General features: G+C 48.0%; 1 protein-coding gene across 7 annotated transcripts in view; it reads right to left on the bottom strand.

Annotated features, from left to right (window-relative positions):
• Nucleotides 1-19,199, bottom strand: part of scube1 (signal peptide, CUB domain, EGF-like 1) — a 120,048-nt gene that overhangs the window by 25,924 nt on the left and 74,925 nt on the right. For 2 of the 7 annotated variants that reach the window (XM_071332816.1, XM_071332817.1), the window contains exons 7-9: nt 18,714-18,767; nt 13,960-14,049; nt 7,195-7,311 (exon numbers count right to left, since the gene is read on the bottom strand). In XM_071332816.1, the coding sequence (XP_071188917.1) occupies nt 7,195-7,311; nt 13,960-14,049; nt 18,714-18,767 (261 nt within the window). The remainder of the gene's footprint in view (nt 1-7,194; nt 7,312-13,959; nt 14,050-18,713; nt 18,768-19,199) is intronic. The other 5 variants (XM_071332819.1, XM_071332818.1, XM_071332821.1 and 2 more) reach the window with 3 other exon arrangements.

Below are 19,199 nucleotides of genomic sequence, written 5' to 3' on the forward strand. Positions count from 1 at the left end.
ACAGACAAACACACACCCTACACACCCACACCCATCTTCCATCAATCTCCCATCCATGTTTGACATTTACCATCGGTTCTATCGATACCCTGCTTCATCTGCGATCAGTAGGTCCATTCTGAGCCCTGCTGCTCCCTGAATATAACCAGCCAATAGCAGCTCATTACCATCTATTACAGCCATCTGCCTGAATGGCTGGTTGACTGTCTACTGGCTGGCTGACTGACTGGCTGGCTGGCTGACTGACTGGCTAACTGTCTACTGACTGGCTGATTGACTGGCTGGCTGGCTGGCTGACTGTCTCCTAGCTGGTTGACTGACTGGCTGGCTGACTGGCTAACGGTCTACTGGCTGGCTGATTGACTGACTGGCTGACTGACTGGCTAACTGTCTACTGGCTGACTGATTGACTGGCTGGCTTACTGGCTGACTAGCTGGCTGACTGGATGTATGACCGAGTGACTGGCTGGTTGGTTGGCTGACTGGGTACTGACAATCTACTGGATGACTGACTGGCTGACTGGCTACTGTCTACTGGCTAACTGACTGACTGACTGGCTGACTGTCTACTGGCTGACTGTCTAGTGGCTGACTGACTGGCTGACTGTCTACTGGTTGACTGACTAACTGACCGACTGGTTAACTGACTGACTGGCTAACTGTCTGACTGACTGGCTGATTGACTGGCTGACTGACTGGCTGGCTGACTGGATGTATGACCGAGTGACTGGCTGGTTGGTTGGCTGACTGGGTACTGACAATCTACTGGATGACTGACTGGCTGACTGGCTACTGTCTACTGGCTAACTGACTGACTGACTGGCTGACTGTCTACTGGCTGACTGTCTAGTGGCTGACTGACTGGCTGACTGTCTACTGGTTGACTGACTAACTGACCGACTGGTTAACTGACTGACTGGCTAACTGTCTGACTGACTGGCTGATTGACTGGCTGACTGACTGGCTGGCTGGGCACACTGCTGCTGCTGGGAAGGCTGAGGGCCAAATGGGAAGGGCTAACATCCGTCTGGGCTAAGAAAAACAAACGCACTGGCTTACTGCTCCGTGCTCCTCTTAGGATAGGAGGTTGTAGGCCCAAGGCAGCACTAGGAGCTGTGTTTGCAGTGAAAAATCCAACACTATATGAGATATGAGAGCAGAACACAGTCTTACTGCCAAGTACATTTTTTATTTAACCTTTATTTACTGCTAAGTTATTGCTAAGTTAACCTGAGCCCTGAGCTGATGCAGAGGAAAAGCCTTGAGACGGTGGTTTAGGGTTCAGCAGACGATTAGGATCGATTGAAATTAACAACAGTGTAGGATAAATAATCGACCGGTAAATGAGAATATGGCTGAACGTTGACCTCTGACCCTTGACCTCAATACAGTAAGTAGAACAGAGGGATCAACTGAAAGGTCATTGTTGCATAGGATGCTTGTGAGTCGATAATAGTCCTCTCAAAAGACAAAGATAGTAGATAGAGAACGGAAAGAGGGAGAGGCAGCAAACAAGACAGAAAGAAAGAAAGAGAAGAAGAAATAAGGTTTGTATTGTAACAGGAACTGCAGTCATCGGGGATAAAAACCATTGGAGAGAGAGTGAGAGTGAGAGAGAGAGAGAGAGAGAGAGTGAGAGAGAGAGTGAGAGTGAGAGAGAGAGGAGGAATGTGGAAGCTCTTTGGCTGCTGCTGCAGGGTTATCTCTGAGCGCTCGCGTAGCCTTGGTACGTACCTCGGGAAAACTGTGTGGTTCTACAAAATATTTACAGTAAAAAACAATTCATTTGAGGAAACCTGAACCTGTCCAAATAATTTGGGGACGGGAGAAGGGGGATCAACTGTTCATAAAAAGCCGCGTTTCCCTCGGTGTGACCACCTCAGGCTGCTAATGTGGGAGACGACGGGCGGCTCGGGTCAGAGCCGGCCGTGTATTTATCAGAGGATTTAAACGGCCCGGTCTGTTTGCTTTGTCCCTAAAGACTCTCCTCCGTCTAATAACAGAGGCTCTATGGGCCGCATCTGGGCCAACAGCAACTCCTGTAAAGAGCAACACAACAGTAAAACAAAACACGAGGCAGGGCCGACGCCGGCCTGACGGAGGGAGAGCCGGAACGGTTGAGGGCCGGAGCTGGACCAGGCTGAGTCATGTAAGGTGATGGAGATAGGAGTGTTATTGTGGAGATTACTGGGCCTGACATGTTAATACAGTGGGCTGTTGAGAGCGTTGGCACTTTCGGGAGGCTTTCTGTCTGGACGAGTGGGGCTAGAGGAGGAGTTTATGGGGAAGCGACTCCGTACAGTAGCTTCCAGTCTCTTGAGGATACAAAGTGACAGTGAAGCTATGACAAAAAGCTAGTGGGAGTGGTAGGTGGGAAAGTGAGGGTGAGAATCACAGGTGTTGCAGACTATGATACAGTTCATTTACTGAGATTAGCTTAGCCACATAAAGTATGTCCCCTTATAACCCAACGAGCTTGTAGCCTATCACCTGGTTTCTCCTTGTCTGTGTTAAGCGACTACTGTAATGGCTCTTTGACTGGGTTACAGGATGTGTGTGTGTGTTCAGGCTTTCACTGGTACTGGGGAGTGGAATGCAGGCCAGTGAAGACATGTCTCAGGTGCCCATACACACACTGTACAACTGAGCAGCTCAGTCTCCCTGCACCGACCACACACACTCACTCACACACACACACAACGCAAATGTGTAAACACACACACACACACACACACACACACACACACACACACACACACACACACACACACACACACACACACACACACACACACACACACACACAACTCATCCACCCCCCGACACGCACCTTCTAATCAAACATCTGGAAATTGTTCACAAAATCACTTTTCTTCTCCCTCTCCCTCCGCCTCTCCCTCACTCCTTCCACCTCTCCCTCTCTTCCCTCCACCTCTCCCTCTCTTCCCTCCGCCTCTCCCCCTCTCCTTCCACCTCTCCCTCTCTTCCCTCCGCCTCTCCCTCTCTCCTTCCACCTCTCCCTCTCTTCCCTCCACCTCTCCCTCTCTCCTTCCACCTCTCCCTCTCTTCCCTCCGCCTCTCCCCCTCTCCTTCCACCTCTCCCTCTCTTCCCTCCGTCTCTCCCTCCGTCTGCAGGGGAGCCCTGTGATAAAAACGCCTCCTTCCATTGGCGGGTCTGTCATCGCGGAGCGAGGGAACCATCTCGTCTGTCAGCGCAGATGAAAGGCAGTTTATCAGACGCCTGGGATTTAAACATGCCCTAAATAGTTTATATTGAAATGATTATGTTAGGGGGGGGGGCAGGATGATGCAGGTCCCACCGGGTCTGGCACACAGAGAGACAGAGCAGAGAGACAGAGGGCTCTGCCTACAGTACCTCACAGCATGACATTTACCTCCCCGCTAACTACTAACCCCACAAAACCACAAACGGCTGTCTACAATACTCTATCTACATTAACAGCACATCACTACCCACTATCTCTATGCTATAAAACACCTCTACCCCCTGGGCCTATCTGCAAATTACAACACACCACTGGCACAACCCAATGTGCTATAACACATGACAAAGGGGCAGATCGTGGACTACAGGAAAAGGTGGGCCGAACAGGCCCCCATTAACATCGACGGGGCTGTAGTGGAGCGGGTCGAGAGTTTCAAGTTCCTTAGTGTCCACATCACCAACGAACTATCATGGTCCAAACATACCAAGACAGTCGTGAAGAGGGCACGACAAAACCTTTTCCCCCTCAGGAAACTGAAAAGATTTGGAATGGGTCCCCAGATCCTCAAAAGGTTCTACAGCTGCACCATCGAGAGCATCCTGACCGGTTGCATCACCGCCTGGTATGGCAACTGCTCGGCATCTGACCATAAGGCGCTACAGAGGGTAGTGGGGACGGCCCAGTACATCACTGGGGCCAAGCTTCCTGCCATCCAGGCCCTATATAATAGGCGGTGTCAGAGGAAAGCCCATAAAAGACTCCAGTCACCCAAGTCACCCACTGTTTTATCTGCTACCGCACGGCAAGCGGTACCGGAGCGCCAAGTCTACGACCAAAAGGCTCCTCAACAGCTTCTACCCCCAAGCAATTAGACTGCTGAACAATTCATAAAAAACGTCACCGGACAATTTACATTGACCCCCCCGTACACTGCTGCTACTCGCTGTTTGTTTGTTACCTATGCATAGTCACGTCGCCCCCACCTACATGTACAGATACCTCAACTAGCCTGTACCCCCGCACACTGACTCGGTACCGGTGCCCCCTGTAAATATAGCCACGTTATTGTTATTCTTATTGTGTTACCTTTTATTATTACTTTTTATTTTAGCCTATTTTAGCCTACTAATATTTTCTTCTTCTTGAACTGCATTGTTGGTTAAGGGCTTGTAAGTAAGCATTTCACGGTAAAGTCTACACTTGTTGTATTTGGCGCATGTGGGAAATAAAGTCTGATTTGATCTGATTCATTACACAGTAGAGCACAGTCACACACTACACTCCTTATGGGTCAGCTCACCTGTGATATCGGCTAGCTTAGCCAAGACTCTATCAGCCCATTTCATCTGTCACAGATCAGGAGATCGGTGTGTGCCGTTGCCAAGGTTACAGGAAGCTTTGGTCCATGCAGGGGGCAGCATGGCGACAAGGCCAGGGGAGTTGTACATGTGGCCAAGCCCCAGTGGCCATTAGGGAGCATGAGACGGACAGGCTGTCTAAATGGTCTGAATAAAATGTCTTTAATGATCAATAAAACCCCTGGCTGACTGACTGGGCTCAGGGAGAGATGATCTGTCCCGGACAGAGACAGCCTGAAGTAATGCTGGCTGGAGACTGGAGAGGAGTTCAGAGTTTATGGTGGGGTACCCCACCATAGGAAGACAATGAGTGCATGGTATTTTCCTTCTTAACATGCTTGAGTGTCTGTGTATTCAGTGTGGATGTGTGTACATTGATTGCTAACAAGTGTATGGTTAACGTGTGTGTACATGCACCGTGCCTTCATGTGCATGTCTATCATGTAAGTAGGTGTGTGTGTGTGTGTGTGTGTGTGTGTGTGTGTGTGTGTGTGTGTGTGTGTGTGTGTGTGTGTGTGTGTGTGTGTGTGTGTGTTTGCAGTCAGCGGCAGATGGCTCCCTCCATGTTTTCCTGCTCCATCCCTCCACCCTTCATGCCCAGCTGATGGATGGTGATGGGTGATGGATGTGGTGCTGTCTGTGCTGTCTCACAGCTCCAGCTCAGATCAGGTCAATCACTGGTGGATTTATGGAGCCCAGGGGCCAAACTCAGCCAAATTATCTGGGCGGTACACAGGCGGACTGTAGCCCTATCCATCTTCTCCACTCAACTGGCCCCCGGAAAACACAGGAGAGGCTATCTTTTCATTTTCCTGCACCATCAAGGCTTGGTTGTCCTGTTAAGCACACAAATCAAAGGCAGACGGGAGTGGAAGTTGTTCACACAAGCTGCTGGGGTTTGAACTTGACATCGGAGCGACAGAGAGACTGGATGTTTTCTCACATCCAACGCAGGGCTGGACCCTTCCAGTCACAGCTAACCTTGTTAGCAGACAATGATGTTGCCCTGGAGGATTCTACGATATGTCATCATCAACTGGTTTCACTGACCATAATGGTGCCTCTGATATGATGTGTCCAAACAAAACTGAATGAACGATATGCCTATTCTCTTTGCTGGAGATATGATGGATGCTGTTAGGTAGTAGTGCTCTCTGTAACCCCCCTCTGTTGTGTCTCCCCACTATACAGCTGGGTGGCGCTGTGTGAGTCTGTGTGAGTGTGTGTGTGTGTGTGTGTGTGTGTGTGTGTGTGTGTGTGTGTGTGTGTGTGTGTGTGTGTGTGTGTGTGTGTGTGTGTGTGTGTGTGTGTGTGTGTACTATATGTGTGTGAGAGGAAAAGAGAGAGACAGTGCAGCGTGGGCCTCACTGTTCAAACAGCTGAAGGTTTGCCGACGACTCGTCTGCCTGCCAGCCAGACAGCTCCGGCTCCAGTATTTCACACACTTACATGCCACATTCTCAAACTTCTTGACACGAAATACACACACATGCACACACACTTGGTCACACAGGTACACACACACACATACACACACACACACATTGGACATAAAGAGTCGCCGCCATGTAACCTACGAGTCATTGCTATGGCGACTCCTACAGCAGTTCCCCTCCTCAGACATGTCTTGTCACATGTGGGCAGAGTTGGGTTGAGCAGCGATGTAACAGCACCTCCCACATCCTCAGTGTAGCTCTTCTTCAACTATTCTGATGTGAACCGACTCAACTCAACAGCCCGAGGAAAACTCTAAGCCCTTTTGTTTTCTCTTCCCCAGTCTCTTCTTCAGATCAGGGCAGATGAAGGAAAGGAGATGAAGGAAAGGAGAAAGTAGCCACTATGCTCTTGAGTTGCACCCAAGCGTGTCTCATGCAAGCCAGACCACAGTGTAGCTGTTCCTCAGCCATATCAATGATCCCTGATACAAATCAACAATACCACTCCACACGAAACCACTGTATTTTCCATTAGGGTGACCCTGGGGTCAGAAACATCAACGGCCCGGTTTGTTTAGGGACAAGCCTCAATCAACTATCCGCTAAAATAATCCGCTTCACTGTGTCTATGTGGCAGCCCGGTAGGGCCTTGGCCACTGTCGTTGACGTCACAGGCGGAATTTGGGAAGTGGAAACACTTAGCGGCAACGTCAACAACAGCAGCACTGCCAGTGACCGCGCCGGAGACCGGAGCCTCTCTCTGCTCCACGCGAGGAGGGGAAGTGAACTTCGTGCCGCGGGGTTGGTTGGTCTTGGCCCAAGATCACTCAGATACCACTCATACCAGCCACAGATACCAGACCCCTGGACCACCTCCGCAAAGAATCCTCTCAACTCAGTACCATTCAATACCACATAACTTGCCCATACAGCGTTATAATGGTTAAATACGGTTGAGTGCTGATACAGAATGTGTCTTCATTGTTAACAGCACTAGCAGTGTGTTTTCAAGATGCAACGAGCACACAAAAGGGTTGGGTGCTATCAAGGCATGAGTTAAAGCCGCTCGTCACATGGAGAGAGAGAGAGAGGGGGGGGGGGGAGTAAAGAAGATAGAGGAGAGCAGTAGGGGACAGTAGGGCCACACGGACACACACACACCTATACACTGACCTTTGCAGGTCTTGCCGTCTGGCTGCAGGGTGAATCCCACGGGGCAGCTGCAGCGTACCCCTGTAGCCGTGTCCTTGCACGTCCGGTCACAGCCGCCATTGTTCACCGCACAGGTTTCTGGGTGAAACAAAAATATACAGTGGGAGAAAAGAGAGGAGGGGCGGGGGGCAGGGGAGGGGTGTTAACCTACTGACTGGTACGCATATCTAAAGAGCAGAACGGAGGCTAAAGAGAGAAACAGTAGACAGTGAAGATATGACGGGTGGGTTGAGGAGAGGCTACATACAATGGAGAAATACACAACAGGGTGATGTCGTGTATTCAGGGCTTTTGGCTTTTCCATCATACCCATTCAGACTTCATTTCCACAATACTAAACACGTGTGAAGACATTGTAGTTATCCATCAGACCAGTGACAGGTTATGAGACGCTACACAGTTGGAATTTCATAGACGGTTCATAAACATGTCATAGACCAACTATAAACTCATGCTCAGGATTCTGTTGAACATCATTGATTGGAACACCTAGCAGACCAAATTAGAGAAAGACAGATTTCTACAAAACATACACAAGAGATTAATGGGCAACATATGCTGATAAGGAGAGGAAATCAGTAGGTGAGTTAAGGCAGGTGTGCCCTGTTTCCAAAAACGTCAAGAAAACATTTAGTCAAAAACGATACTGAAGGTTAAGTAGAGAAAATATGAGAGTCTAAAATATAGTTAGTGGCGGGATCGAGTAGTAGTACCTAGGACCGAATGTGTATATTTTGACTCCAGGAAAAATGTTCTTGTATGTGGCGAAGATAAGGTTTGCTCTGACTTGTGAATATTGCCTGAGCTAATCCCAAAACAAACAGCACCTAATGGCATCTCCACTTCACCTGCGCAGCCCAATGTTGCTTTAGGAAAGCTGAGCTCACTAATCCCCAATGGGTGTCAGATACTGCGGAGGACGGTGAAACGGTACACTGTTTTTAGAAAGGGGCTCAATAATAGGCTACTATATTTCAAAAAGAAACGTTTCAGATGAACTATTTGGGTCTGGCAGGCGTATGATATGTCCTGGGGAAAAAACTCAGTTGACTGTGCTTAGTTAAAGGGATAGTTTATCTACTACCCCAAACTTGTGGATACCATTTTTATGTTTCTGCGTCCTGTATGAAGGAAGTTAGAGGTAGTTTCGAGAACAATGCTTACTAGCTTAGCACAAAGACTGGAAGTCTTTGGGTACAGCTAGTGATAATGCTAGTTAGCATTGGCTCGCAAAACTACCTCTAACTTCCTTCATACTGGACGCAGAGGCATAAAAATGGTATCCACGAGTTCAGCCAAAATCCCAAACTATCCCTTTAAAGGTGACAGAAGACGCTGAAATGGCTCTGGCTCTTTGGACATGGACATGTACGCAAATGAGAGATGGTACGCTTGTCTCTCTGGCACCTATTCCCAGCTCATTAAATGCAAAGAGGTTCTGCGCTTGCTTTAAGGGAGGAGGGAACGAGATAAACACTTTCAGACAGGCTAGCTAACGTGCCCGGCTCTAGAGGTCACAGCATTAGCATAATACTGTCAATGAGTGCAGTGTCACGGACTGACGGCATCTCATCAGCGGGCTGATCCAACATGGCCGTCTGTTTGCAGCAAAAGCAAACTGCAGGTGGGTGCTGTGAGAGCCAGCATGGTCGCCAGTTTCTACCACCACCGGGAAGCTGTCAGTGCCAAAAAGGCTCTACTTCAATGAGGCTGCTGGTGTGTTTCATAGAACTGCAGATACCTTTTTGGGGTACTTAACCTAATTCCTAGAAAAGGAAAACAGAGGGAATAGGGGAAGGTACTAGAGATACTCTATACTCCTGGTACACTACATGACCAAAAATATGTGGACACCTGGTTGTTGAACATCTCATTCCAAAATCATGGGCATTAATATGGAGTTGGTCCCCCCTTTGCTGCTATAACAGCCTCCACTCTTCTGGGAAGGCTTTGCACTAGATGTTGGAACACTGCTGCGGGGACTTGCTTCCATTCAGCCACAAGAACATTAGTGAGGTTGGGCACTGATGTTGGGGGCGATTAGGCCTGGCTCGCATTCTGCGTTCCAATTCATCACAAAGATGGACCTCGCTTTGTGCACGGGGGCATTGTCATGCTGAAACAGGAAAGGGCCTTCCCCAAACTGTTGCCACAAAGTTGGAAGCACAGAATCGTCTAGAATGTCATTGTATACTGTAGCGTTAAGATTTCGCTTCACTGGAACTAATGGGCCTAGCCCGAACCATGAAAAACAGCCCCAGACCATTATCCCTCCCCCATCAAACTTTACAGTTGGCACTACGCATTGTGGCAGGTAGCGTTCTCCTGGCATCTGCCAAACCCAGATGTGTCAGTCAGACTGCCAGATGGCGTGATTCATCAATCCAGAGAACGCGTTTCCAATGCTCCAGAGTCCAATGGCGGCTAACTTTACACCACTCCAGCTGACGCTTGGCATTACGCATGATGATCTTAAGCTTGTGTGCGGCTGCTCAGCCATGGAAACCCATTTCATGAAGCTCCTGACTAACAGTTATTGTGCTGATGTTGCTTCCAGAGGCAGTTTGGAACTCGGTAGTGAGTGTTGCAACCGAGGACAGACAAATTGTACACGCTACGCGCTTCAGCACTCGGTGGTCCCGTTCTGTGAGCTTGTGTGGCCTACCACTTCTCGGCTGAGCTGTTGTTGCTCCTAGACGTTTCCACTTCATAATAACAGCACTTACAGTGGACCGGGGCAGCTTTGCTGGGCAGAAATTTGACGAACTGACTTGTTGTAAAGGTGGCATCCTAAGACAGTGCCAAGTTTAAAGTCACTGAGCTCTTCAGTAAGGCCATTCTACTGCCAATGTTTGTCTATGGAGATTGCATGGCGGTGTGCTTGATTATATACACCTGTCAGCAATGGGTGTGGCTGAAATAGCCGAATCCACTAATTTGAAGGGGTGTCCACATACTATTGTATATATAGTGTAGCTTGTCTGATGGGTGCTGTAGGGTACGGCAGCGGACCCCGGTAAACGTCCCACTCAGGTGTGTGTGTGTGTGTGTGTGTGTGTGCATGGGGCTGTTAATGGGTCAGAGTGATTTATACTACTGAAAGCAATGGGCCCTATCATTAGCTTAGCGTGAGTCCTGCTCAGAGCCCCTCTCCTGCTCTGATGAGCCAGGCCCGCCCACCCCCAGGGCAAGAGGCTGCACACAGGAACACAGACCCGCCAAAACACACTCTGATTGATGTACTGGACATGCCCAGCCTACCCCCGAACAGCCCCTCTGAACCCCCTCCCCTCTTCCTCCCCTCTCCCACCCCTGAATGTTTCTGTCTCGTGCACACTGTATTGCAACGATGCTACAAAGGCTAACGCTCTTCTATTCACAGCCATCCTTTCCACTTCCCTGTGTCTCACTTTCATTGGCTCTAGTCAACATGCTGAAGCTGACAGAGGAAGAGGGACAGGGTAACACCTCTTTTTTAGAAAGGGGAGTGAGGGTTTGGGGGAGTTTCTGTGGGAGACATTCTGGGGGAGATTGACAGTTGGAGGGATCCGTTCAAGGGAACCAGCTCTCATCTCCGTGGTGACAGATGAAGATTACTCGTCTGTCTTGTTTGTGTGAGCAGCGGCAGCAGGGCCAGTGGTGTGTTGGCTGAGAGCCAGTACAAACCAACAGAGACACCCCTGACTTGCCCACCCCATAACCCCTCCATCTCACTGTCTCTCTGTCTGTCTCTCTCTCCTCTCATCCATCTCTAAGATGCCTGCCATGCTCACACATGCTCTGGGCAGACTGACCTGCTCTGCTGACGTCAGGAGTGGAGAGATAGACAGTGGGTGTACACACACACACACACACACACACACACACACACACACACACACACACACACACACACACACACACACACACACACACACACACACACACTCACACACACACACACAAACACACACACGTCCCACATACTCCTCACACACACAGACATGCTGACCAGTCAAATCTCCATGTAGTCTCTCTCTCTCTCTCTCTCTCTCTCTCTCTCTCTCTCTCTCTCTCTCTCTCTCTCTCTCTCTCTCTCTCTCTCTCTCTCTCTCAGTAAGACATCTTCTCTCAGAGAGGACACATGTTCTATTGATTGAGAGGGAGTCATGAGAAAAGAGGAGTGGTTGTGCTTTATTAAGCATCATGCCAAGTCCCATCAACTCTCCACACACATGCTGACTGTAGGGGCACGATCGTCTTTCAGCAGGGCCTAGCTAACAGGATCCCCCTTCACTGTGTCGTGGGCACCTAATCCAGCTGTCAGCACTGGCCCCGTCCTGGAATCACACTATCCATACACACACACATGCCCAGCTCAGCCCATCTGTCCTAGGTGAGTGGTTTATTTGGACTCCTCAGCAGCCGAGGTCAGTGTAATAGCACCTCTCTCGCTCTCTCTCTCTCTCCCTCTCTCTCTCTCACACCCAGCCTTTGAAAAGACCTGCCTTTTTCTGTGCTACAACTTTCACTTTCTTCACTCTTTCCTCTCTCTCTCTTTCTATCATGTTTTTCTCCATCTATTTTTCATTGTAGCCCAGGTCCAGTTTAATCTGTCTTGATCAATCTGGGCTCCGGTGCTTTGGGACAAGGGCTACGGCAGTGTCTGCAGTGAAAATAGCAGCAGCAGAAGTACAGAGAGAGAGTCAGGAACGCTGTGTGTCAAAGCAGGCAGACAAACGGAGCACAGTGTCAGATCTAACATGCGGCTGCCGGACAGACCAGGGCAGTTCAGGGCTGTTCTAAAGACTTCCATAGTCTCCTCCTATACTATAGCAATACCTACAGTAGGTCTATTCACCCCTGCTAAAGATCATTTGCCTTACATTGGTTTCAATTATAATTTTGACTTGCTTGGAAATAATTAAGTGAGATTAATCTAGTGAAAATTTGATTTCTGAGATGACAATGGCAATCAGACTAATCAGACCTGTAAAGAATGAAGAAAAAAAACAGCAAATAAAAAAGTTAGGATAAGAACATCTCAATAACACAGGTCATATAGAGCGGGATAAAAACATAAATCATTGTGAGAGACAGAGATATCAAATGTGAGATTGGGGTTATAGAAAACATGGAGGACACAGTGTTGGAATGAAGGGGAGGAGCATCAACAGTGACATCATCAGGTATGAAAACAACAGGACTGAGTCAGGCAGGGGGAGAATTCTTCAACGGAGGAAAGACGAGAAGGATGGAAAAGTTAACATTTAGAGGAGATAGGTGGAATTTTGTTACCTACAATCAAGCCCCCCCCCCCTCACCCATTTACTGGCCAAAGTCGTCACCTGTTTAAGTAAGATCTGCCTCTGTATGGGAGAAACCTGCAGACACCAACACATAACAGTAACAGCATATACGAGCTCAGGATGTCTGTATGACTGACTGACTTAGGTCTCCGTGTTGGTAAACATACAGGTTGTACATTGTACTGGATCCACTTCTGCCTTTGAAAACCAAATAGTAAAATTAAGGAAACAGAATCATAAGAAACCAAGAGGGAAATGCTGCTCCGAGGCTCCCACGTTTTAAGAAGTGCAGTTTTAGTTAGGTATTAGTGGGGGTTCACCCGTTTAGTCTGGTTTAGTGGTTAGTCCAGATTAGTTGAGATATTTCCATTAAAGAGAGAAATATTGCAACCACACTTGAACAGTCAGGTGGAACTTCACAGGGGGTTCGAGGTCTGAAAGAGGGAAAAGAAGGGTCACAGGGACAGACTATGTACAGAACGGTGTTATCTAGGAGTTGATTGGCATACGTTGTCTGAGATCCATATTGTTTGTCCCTTCCCACCAACCCTGTAGAGTGATTTTCATTCAACAGTCAGTCACTACTGTTGAACGGATGCATCTTCCTCCACTGAGTCGGGAAAGGGTTAACTACTCACGCTTTTATTCAGTTGTGCATTCATTTAATTTGTTTTATACTAATTGACTGAGTCATCCATTGATGAATCCATTGATGAACCTACAGTGTAGATACAGTATCTGGAGCCTGTCTCTCATCGACAGTGCTCGGGGCTTGCATGAAAGCTCATATATTTGTCTTCACCCGGAGACTTCCAGATGGCGGATTTGATTGAATGAAGCCCTATGCCATCTATTATAGGCAAAGAGACTCTGCAGATAGAGACCCTTCAAAGATACTAGCTGAGATGTTCTCCATGACAACTCCAAAGACATAATGGGATGGATCTGTAACGCCTCCTCGTGTACTGTCCCTCCAAGCCATGAGTATCGTCATGGGGAGGGGCAAGGAAGGACTGAGGGTGTTTAAAACATCACAGGAACATTTTCGCCTTAATAGTGAAGATGAAACCGTGTCAAAATGGTCAAAGTCCCGAGTTCTTCAAGACCTTTTTCATTGTCCATAAACTTTCCTTTATGTCTAAAGACTCCGCAGTACTTGAGGAGCGGTGCCTGACCACCAGTCTAATCTTTGGAGGGACGCGTAGCTGCCTACAGGAGTAACTGTTAGTTACTGTGGGAACTCTAGAGAACATGTAGAGGTGGGAGCAGGGTTGGAGAAGTTTACCAACAGACTGGGACCTTGTGAGTGGACATAGAGGGTACCAAGGACTTTCATAAAAATAAAAATACAAAATTGAGAGAGAGAGAGAGAGAGTAAAGGGGAGGATACAAGCACAAGCGCCATGGCAACACATAGAAAGAGGAAGAAAAGAGTTACCCATAAGAAGCCGCCGTTTCACCCGCTTGTCCACATCAGCTATTGACGTGGCATTGAACTCAGAGCTCTCAATTGCAGCCTCATCTCTCTCTAAAACACAAGTGACAAGGGGACAAACAGTGAGCAGTAAGGTTAATTAGAAGCCCAATATCCACCGCCCGCTGCCGCCCGAGACGTCAAGTCAGCCCCTCTTGGCGTCTGAGCAAAACCAAAGCCAAGAAGCAAGAAGCCATGAAAAAGCGCCAAAATCCCTGTTAGAGTGTTAATCCCAAAAACAAATCCAAAAGTCCCAGATAGCAAAAAAAAGTTGAAATGAGGGTAAGGGTGGGGGTAGGGGACAAAAATAGAAGTTCAAATAAAAATATAATTTAGGGGGGGGTGTGGGGGAGTTGGTTGACGTTGATGTTGTAGCCGTTGCTGTTTCTGTCTTCCATATCAAACGGCCACACACACACTCAGCAATGATTCCCTCACATCCGAAAAGGAGGAAGAGGGGGAGGAGGAAAGGAAGGAGGAGTAGAGGGAAGGATGAGCAAACATGTCCAAGACAAGCTGCATGAGTGTGGGTAAGAAGCAGGGGGGTGAGGATGACAACAGAAGAAGGGGAGAGGGTGACGCCAACGGGTAAGAGGCTATGCTAGCCACCAGATCAGACAGACACTACAAAGGGAGGGAGCGATAACAAGGACTACAGAACGACAAAATGAAGGGATGAGAGAGAGAAAAAGAGAAGAAGAAGAGAGAGGAAATCCCGTCCCATCGTGGGCCACAATGGGAGAAGTAAATGGGAGGAGGAACACCCATCAATAAATGGGGTTGGGGACTAGTGGAGGGGGGGAGCGATGGAGAGGGCATGCATAGAGGAGAGGAGAAGGAGGTAGTCTGGGGGCAGCGCTGGTTGCCTGTTTGTCTATGGAACACATCACAACTGGCTTTAACAGTCAACGCTGGAAACCATGTTCCCAAGCCGGGAGGGGGGGAGGATGGAGGGAGGGGTGAGAAGGGAGAGGGGAAAGGTCGGGGATGGGGTTACGGTTAAGATGAACATGCAGATATGCAGCTGAGCAAACACAGATATGCATGAGCAAACGCTGTGTTAGAATGGATGGGCTGGGGGTGGTGATAAGCGCTACTGGGCCTTGGGAAGAGAGGGAGTCTTTCACTGGGACGTCAGAGTCATTAGGCTCTGAATGAGCATCGCTCTCTGAAGAACTGAATGGGGGGGCGGGCCAGGGCACTGCCACTCAGTACAATGGAACTAGGACTGTCTTTGATGTACAAAGTCCTATGGAGGGGGATTTTGGGTGAGGAAGGGGTAACTAAAGCCCCCCCCCCCCCCCCCGGTCACCCCTGGCTTGGCCCTATACTGGTCTTTCTCAGGCGGTTAGTTTGGAAAGGTTTGGTAGACAAAGTGAAGGACTCTCTGAAGCAGTGTTCACAAATGAATGGAGGCTTTCTGTCTCTCAACTAACGGTTTGGTGTGTGTGTGTGTATGTGTGCGTATGTGCATGTATGTGCGTGTGTGTTTGTGCCTGTCTGTGCGTGTGTATATGGGTGACTGTGCAATTATGTGCTGGCGTATGGATGCGAGTGCTGGTGAGCGTGTGCATGCTTGAGTGCGAGGGTGTGTGCACGTGTGTATGAGCGTGTGAACGTGTCTGTGTGAGTGGGTGGTTGTGTAAGAAAGGGTGAGGAGGAGGAGGAGGAGGAGGAGGAGAGAGGACTCCAGGACACTCCTAAAAGGCTAAGGAATCAGCAGTTCTAAGGCCTTCTGAGGGGGGATGTTTAGAGTGGAGCAGAACTTACACAGGAAATAATCACTGAAGGGAGGGAGGAATGAATCCATAGCAGGACACTACAGCTAAGAGGAGAACAGTAACGGTAACCAGTAACGATGCACTGTAAGAAAACCGCAGGACAAGTGTTGGTTGCTATTAATGTAACCGCAATTCAAGGACGGAAAATGAAAGAAAATACAAATCTGACCAAAAACCAAATGTAGAACAGTAGGATCTCCCATGCAGCCGGACAGACAGAAACACAGACAGGCAGAAGGGTTGCGTAGATTAGTGACAGACGGGCGGGCTGACAGACACGGAGAGCGTGTCAGATTGAGAATGCATGCGGCTGGCTGGGATGACGGCATGACGGAGGTGTTATTGAGAAACAGGCAGGGTTACTGGTCCCTGTCTCTACAGGTGGATGAGGGAGGAGGTGCTGATGGGTGGGGGTGGGTGACGTGGGTTTTGGGGGTTGCCACAGTAACAGGATTTTGTTTGCTTGTTGAGGCCGTTGTACTGTACTGTTAGGGGGAGGGGGGCATATTGCAGGTTGGAGGAGGGGGAGTTGTTTGGAGCGAAGTTTGTTTTTGGTTTGGGTGGGTAGCTCTATGTAACGTTAGATCAGGCTGCAACTGAGATGTTCACTCTAATCCTGTATCATTGTTTTATTAGTTCCCCCCCAGAGTCTTTAATTGAATTCCCTTTTAATAATCTTAATTAAGGATTTAACCCTTTTTGAATTGAATTTGAACATGGACGCTCAGACAAGACAGGCAATCAGTAACTATCACCAGAAAGCAGGAGGAGGTAGGGAGGGAGGAAGAGGAGGAGGAGGAAGAGGAGGAGCACCAGAGACAGCACTACACAAAGGCGGGTCAAAGGTGGGCCCAGTGACAGAGCAGTTGGGACACTCAGACCACAGAGGAGCCTTTCCTCTCGCCAGCGAGGAAAAGACACGGGACAGAGGGAGAAGGAGCACAGGGTTTCTCTCTTTCTTTCATTCTTTCAGAGGTCTTCCTCTTCTTTGGTGGATGTCGTTGGTCCTCGCATGGCTGGAAATGAGAAGGTTATTATGGGCACAAAATGAAGGCAGTTCTGTGAGATTCTGTGAGAACAGAGCATTGACGATACTGTAGAGTAGAGATCTGTTTGTGGGGAGAGAGAGAGAGAGGGCTTCTCCAGTGTTCTAGTACAGCAGGAATGACAACACACAGAAAAAGGGTTTATTTGTGACATGACAGAAGACCTGTGTGTGTGTGTGTGTGTGTGTGTGTGTGTGTGTGTGTGTGTGTGTGTGTGTGTGTGTGTGTGTGTGTGTGTGTGTGTGTGTGTGTGTGTGTGTGTGTGTGTGTGTGTGTGTGTGTGTGTGTATTAATTCCAGTTAGAACAGGGATTGCAGGGATCCTCAACTAGATTCAGCCACAGCCAATTTTTTCTTGAGTGGATGGTCACGGGGCCAGAACATAATTACAAATCGTTTGTAGACTGCAAATTGACCGCAAGAAGCACAAACAGATATAATATTTGACTAAAACAATCATTTCAAACCTTGCTTACATTTGCATCACGTCTATTATGGGTGGGAATACTTGGGAACAGATTTGCTAAATTAAAATCAATTCAAAATCAATTCAAGCTGATTTCCTGGTGTTTTTACAGTCTTATGTCCAACAATGAAAAAAAATGAAAAAACGAATAATAATATATATTTTTTTGCCCTGAAAACTTTTAGGGCCAAATAAAACCACCCACAGGACAAATTTGGCCCGCGGGCCTCCAGTTGAGGAACCCTGAGGTATTGTGTTCAGTGTCTTGCCTAATCTCAGATGCATCTGAACTTAGTCAACTCCAGAAATGGTTTAACTCCTTCTGGGGGCAAATGTACAGACTTTGACTAACTGGTATAATGTAACACAAGAAAAAGAGTTTGTATATCTGCCAATCTGCTTTAGCTTGCCACGGATTTTGCAACTCGTGGGATAAACCTTGTTTAGGAGCTATGGAGAAACAAGGGAGTCTGTAAATCACTGTCTCGTTACGGACAGACAGACAGACACTGCCAGGCTCCCTTTGGAACGCTCCGGGAACGTTCAGGAACGTCTCTGTGCACCCAATAAACACTGGAGTATTTTTTTTTTTTAAGGCAGAAAAAAATACTATTTGGTACGTCCAAGCTTCCACACTTGCGAGCCAAATTATGGGACTGGGGTCTGTTGGAAGGAAGGCAAAGAAGAAAAAAAAACATGAAAAACTCTTTGACTTACCTGGAACCTCTCATTTATCTTCTGCAAATTCCCCCAGAAAAAAAATCATGAACATTTCCTCTCTGTTAGGCTTCGGAGCCACCATAGCCACGGGATACGGCCACATTGACAGGCGGGCGTAAAAGTTAGCCATTTGGCAAACAGTTGCATGCAGGCCTGGCGTCTCTCGGGCCTGGCGATGGGCATGCGTTACACTGACTTGGCTAGTTTTCCGGCGTAATGAAGATGATGAATGTGTTTTTCAACTTCTGAGACGTCTCAACTATTCATTTTCCAGTTTCCACCACAGCCCTACCTAGCGACCAAACCCCCAAACCCCCTCTATTCCTCCTTTCACTCCCTGACACGTTAACACACTACTACTACACTGACTACTCTGTCAGCAGTCAAAGTGCATGTTTGTCTGGGTGTGTGTATATAGGTACAGGTGTAATTGTGTGATTAAAAGAGAAAGAGAGGGAGAGAGAGAAAGAGAGAGAGAAACAGACAGCCAGAGAGAGCGACACATAAAGGAAATATAAAGGACACTGAATGATCATACAACTCTCCTCTATCACATGGCAAATCAGCTATTTTCAACATGCACTGGAAGCCAGGTTTTTTGAGTACACATTTAGATGGGGAGAATTCTTTACTCCCGCTTCTCCCCATGCCACGATCTCCAAAAACAGGGTGAGCAGTCTTCAGGCCCCAGACAGGAAATAATCACCATCGTCATCGTGAAACTCCGGGCGACATTTTCGGGGTGCAACAGAGCACAGATCTGTGCAAAAATACTGTAAAACTCATTATAATCTGGCAGCGGGATTACAGATCGTTGAAGAAAAATGTATAATTGAATCACACTGCCAGATTATAATGAGGTTTACGGTATTTTCACACATATTTGTGCTCTTTTGCACGGCGAAAATGTCGCCCTCCATCTCTATTCAGTTACTCACAGCTTCAAGTTACTCACATGACTTTGTGTATATTTTCAAGAAAAAAATAAACATTTGAATGCACTTTAAGGTTGGTTGATTCTCTAGAAAATGTAAATGTGTTACTGCTCTCTCTCTAACGCTCTCTCACTCGATCTGTCCATCTCTCTCACTCTGTCTCTCTCTCTCTCTTTCTGAATGTATCAGGGGCTCAATCTCTCCCCCTCTGTCTTTTGTTGTAAGTGTATAAATAAGATGAGGCCGGGGTAGGGAGA

The sequence above is a fragment of the Salvelinus alpinus genome, chromosome 11, assembly GCF_045679555.1.
Source record: "Salvelinus alpinus chromosome 11, SLU_Salpinus.1, whole genome shotgun sequence".
Lineage (NCBI taxonomy): Eukaryota > Metazoa > Chordata > Actinopteri > Salmoniformes > Salmonidae > Salvelinus > Salvelinus alpinus.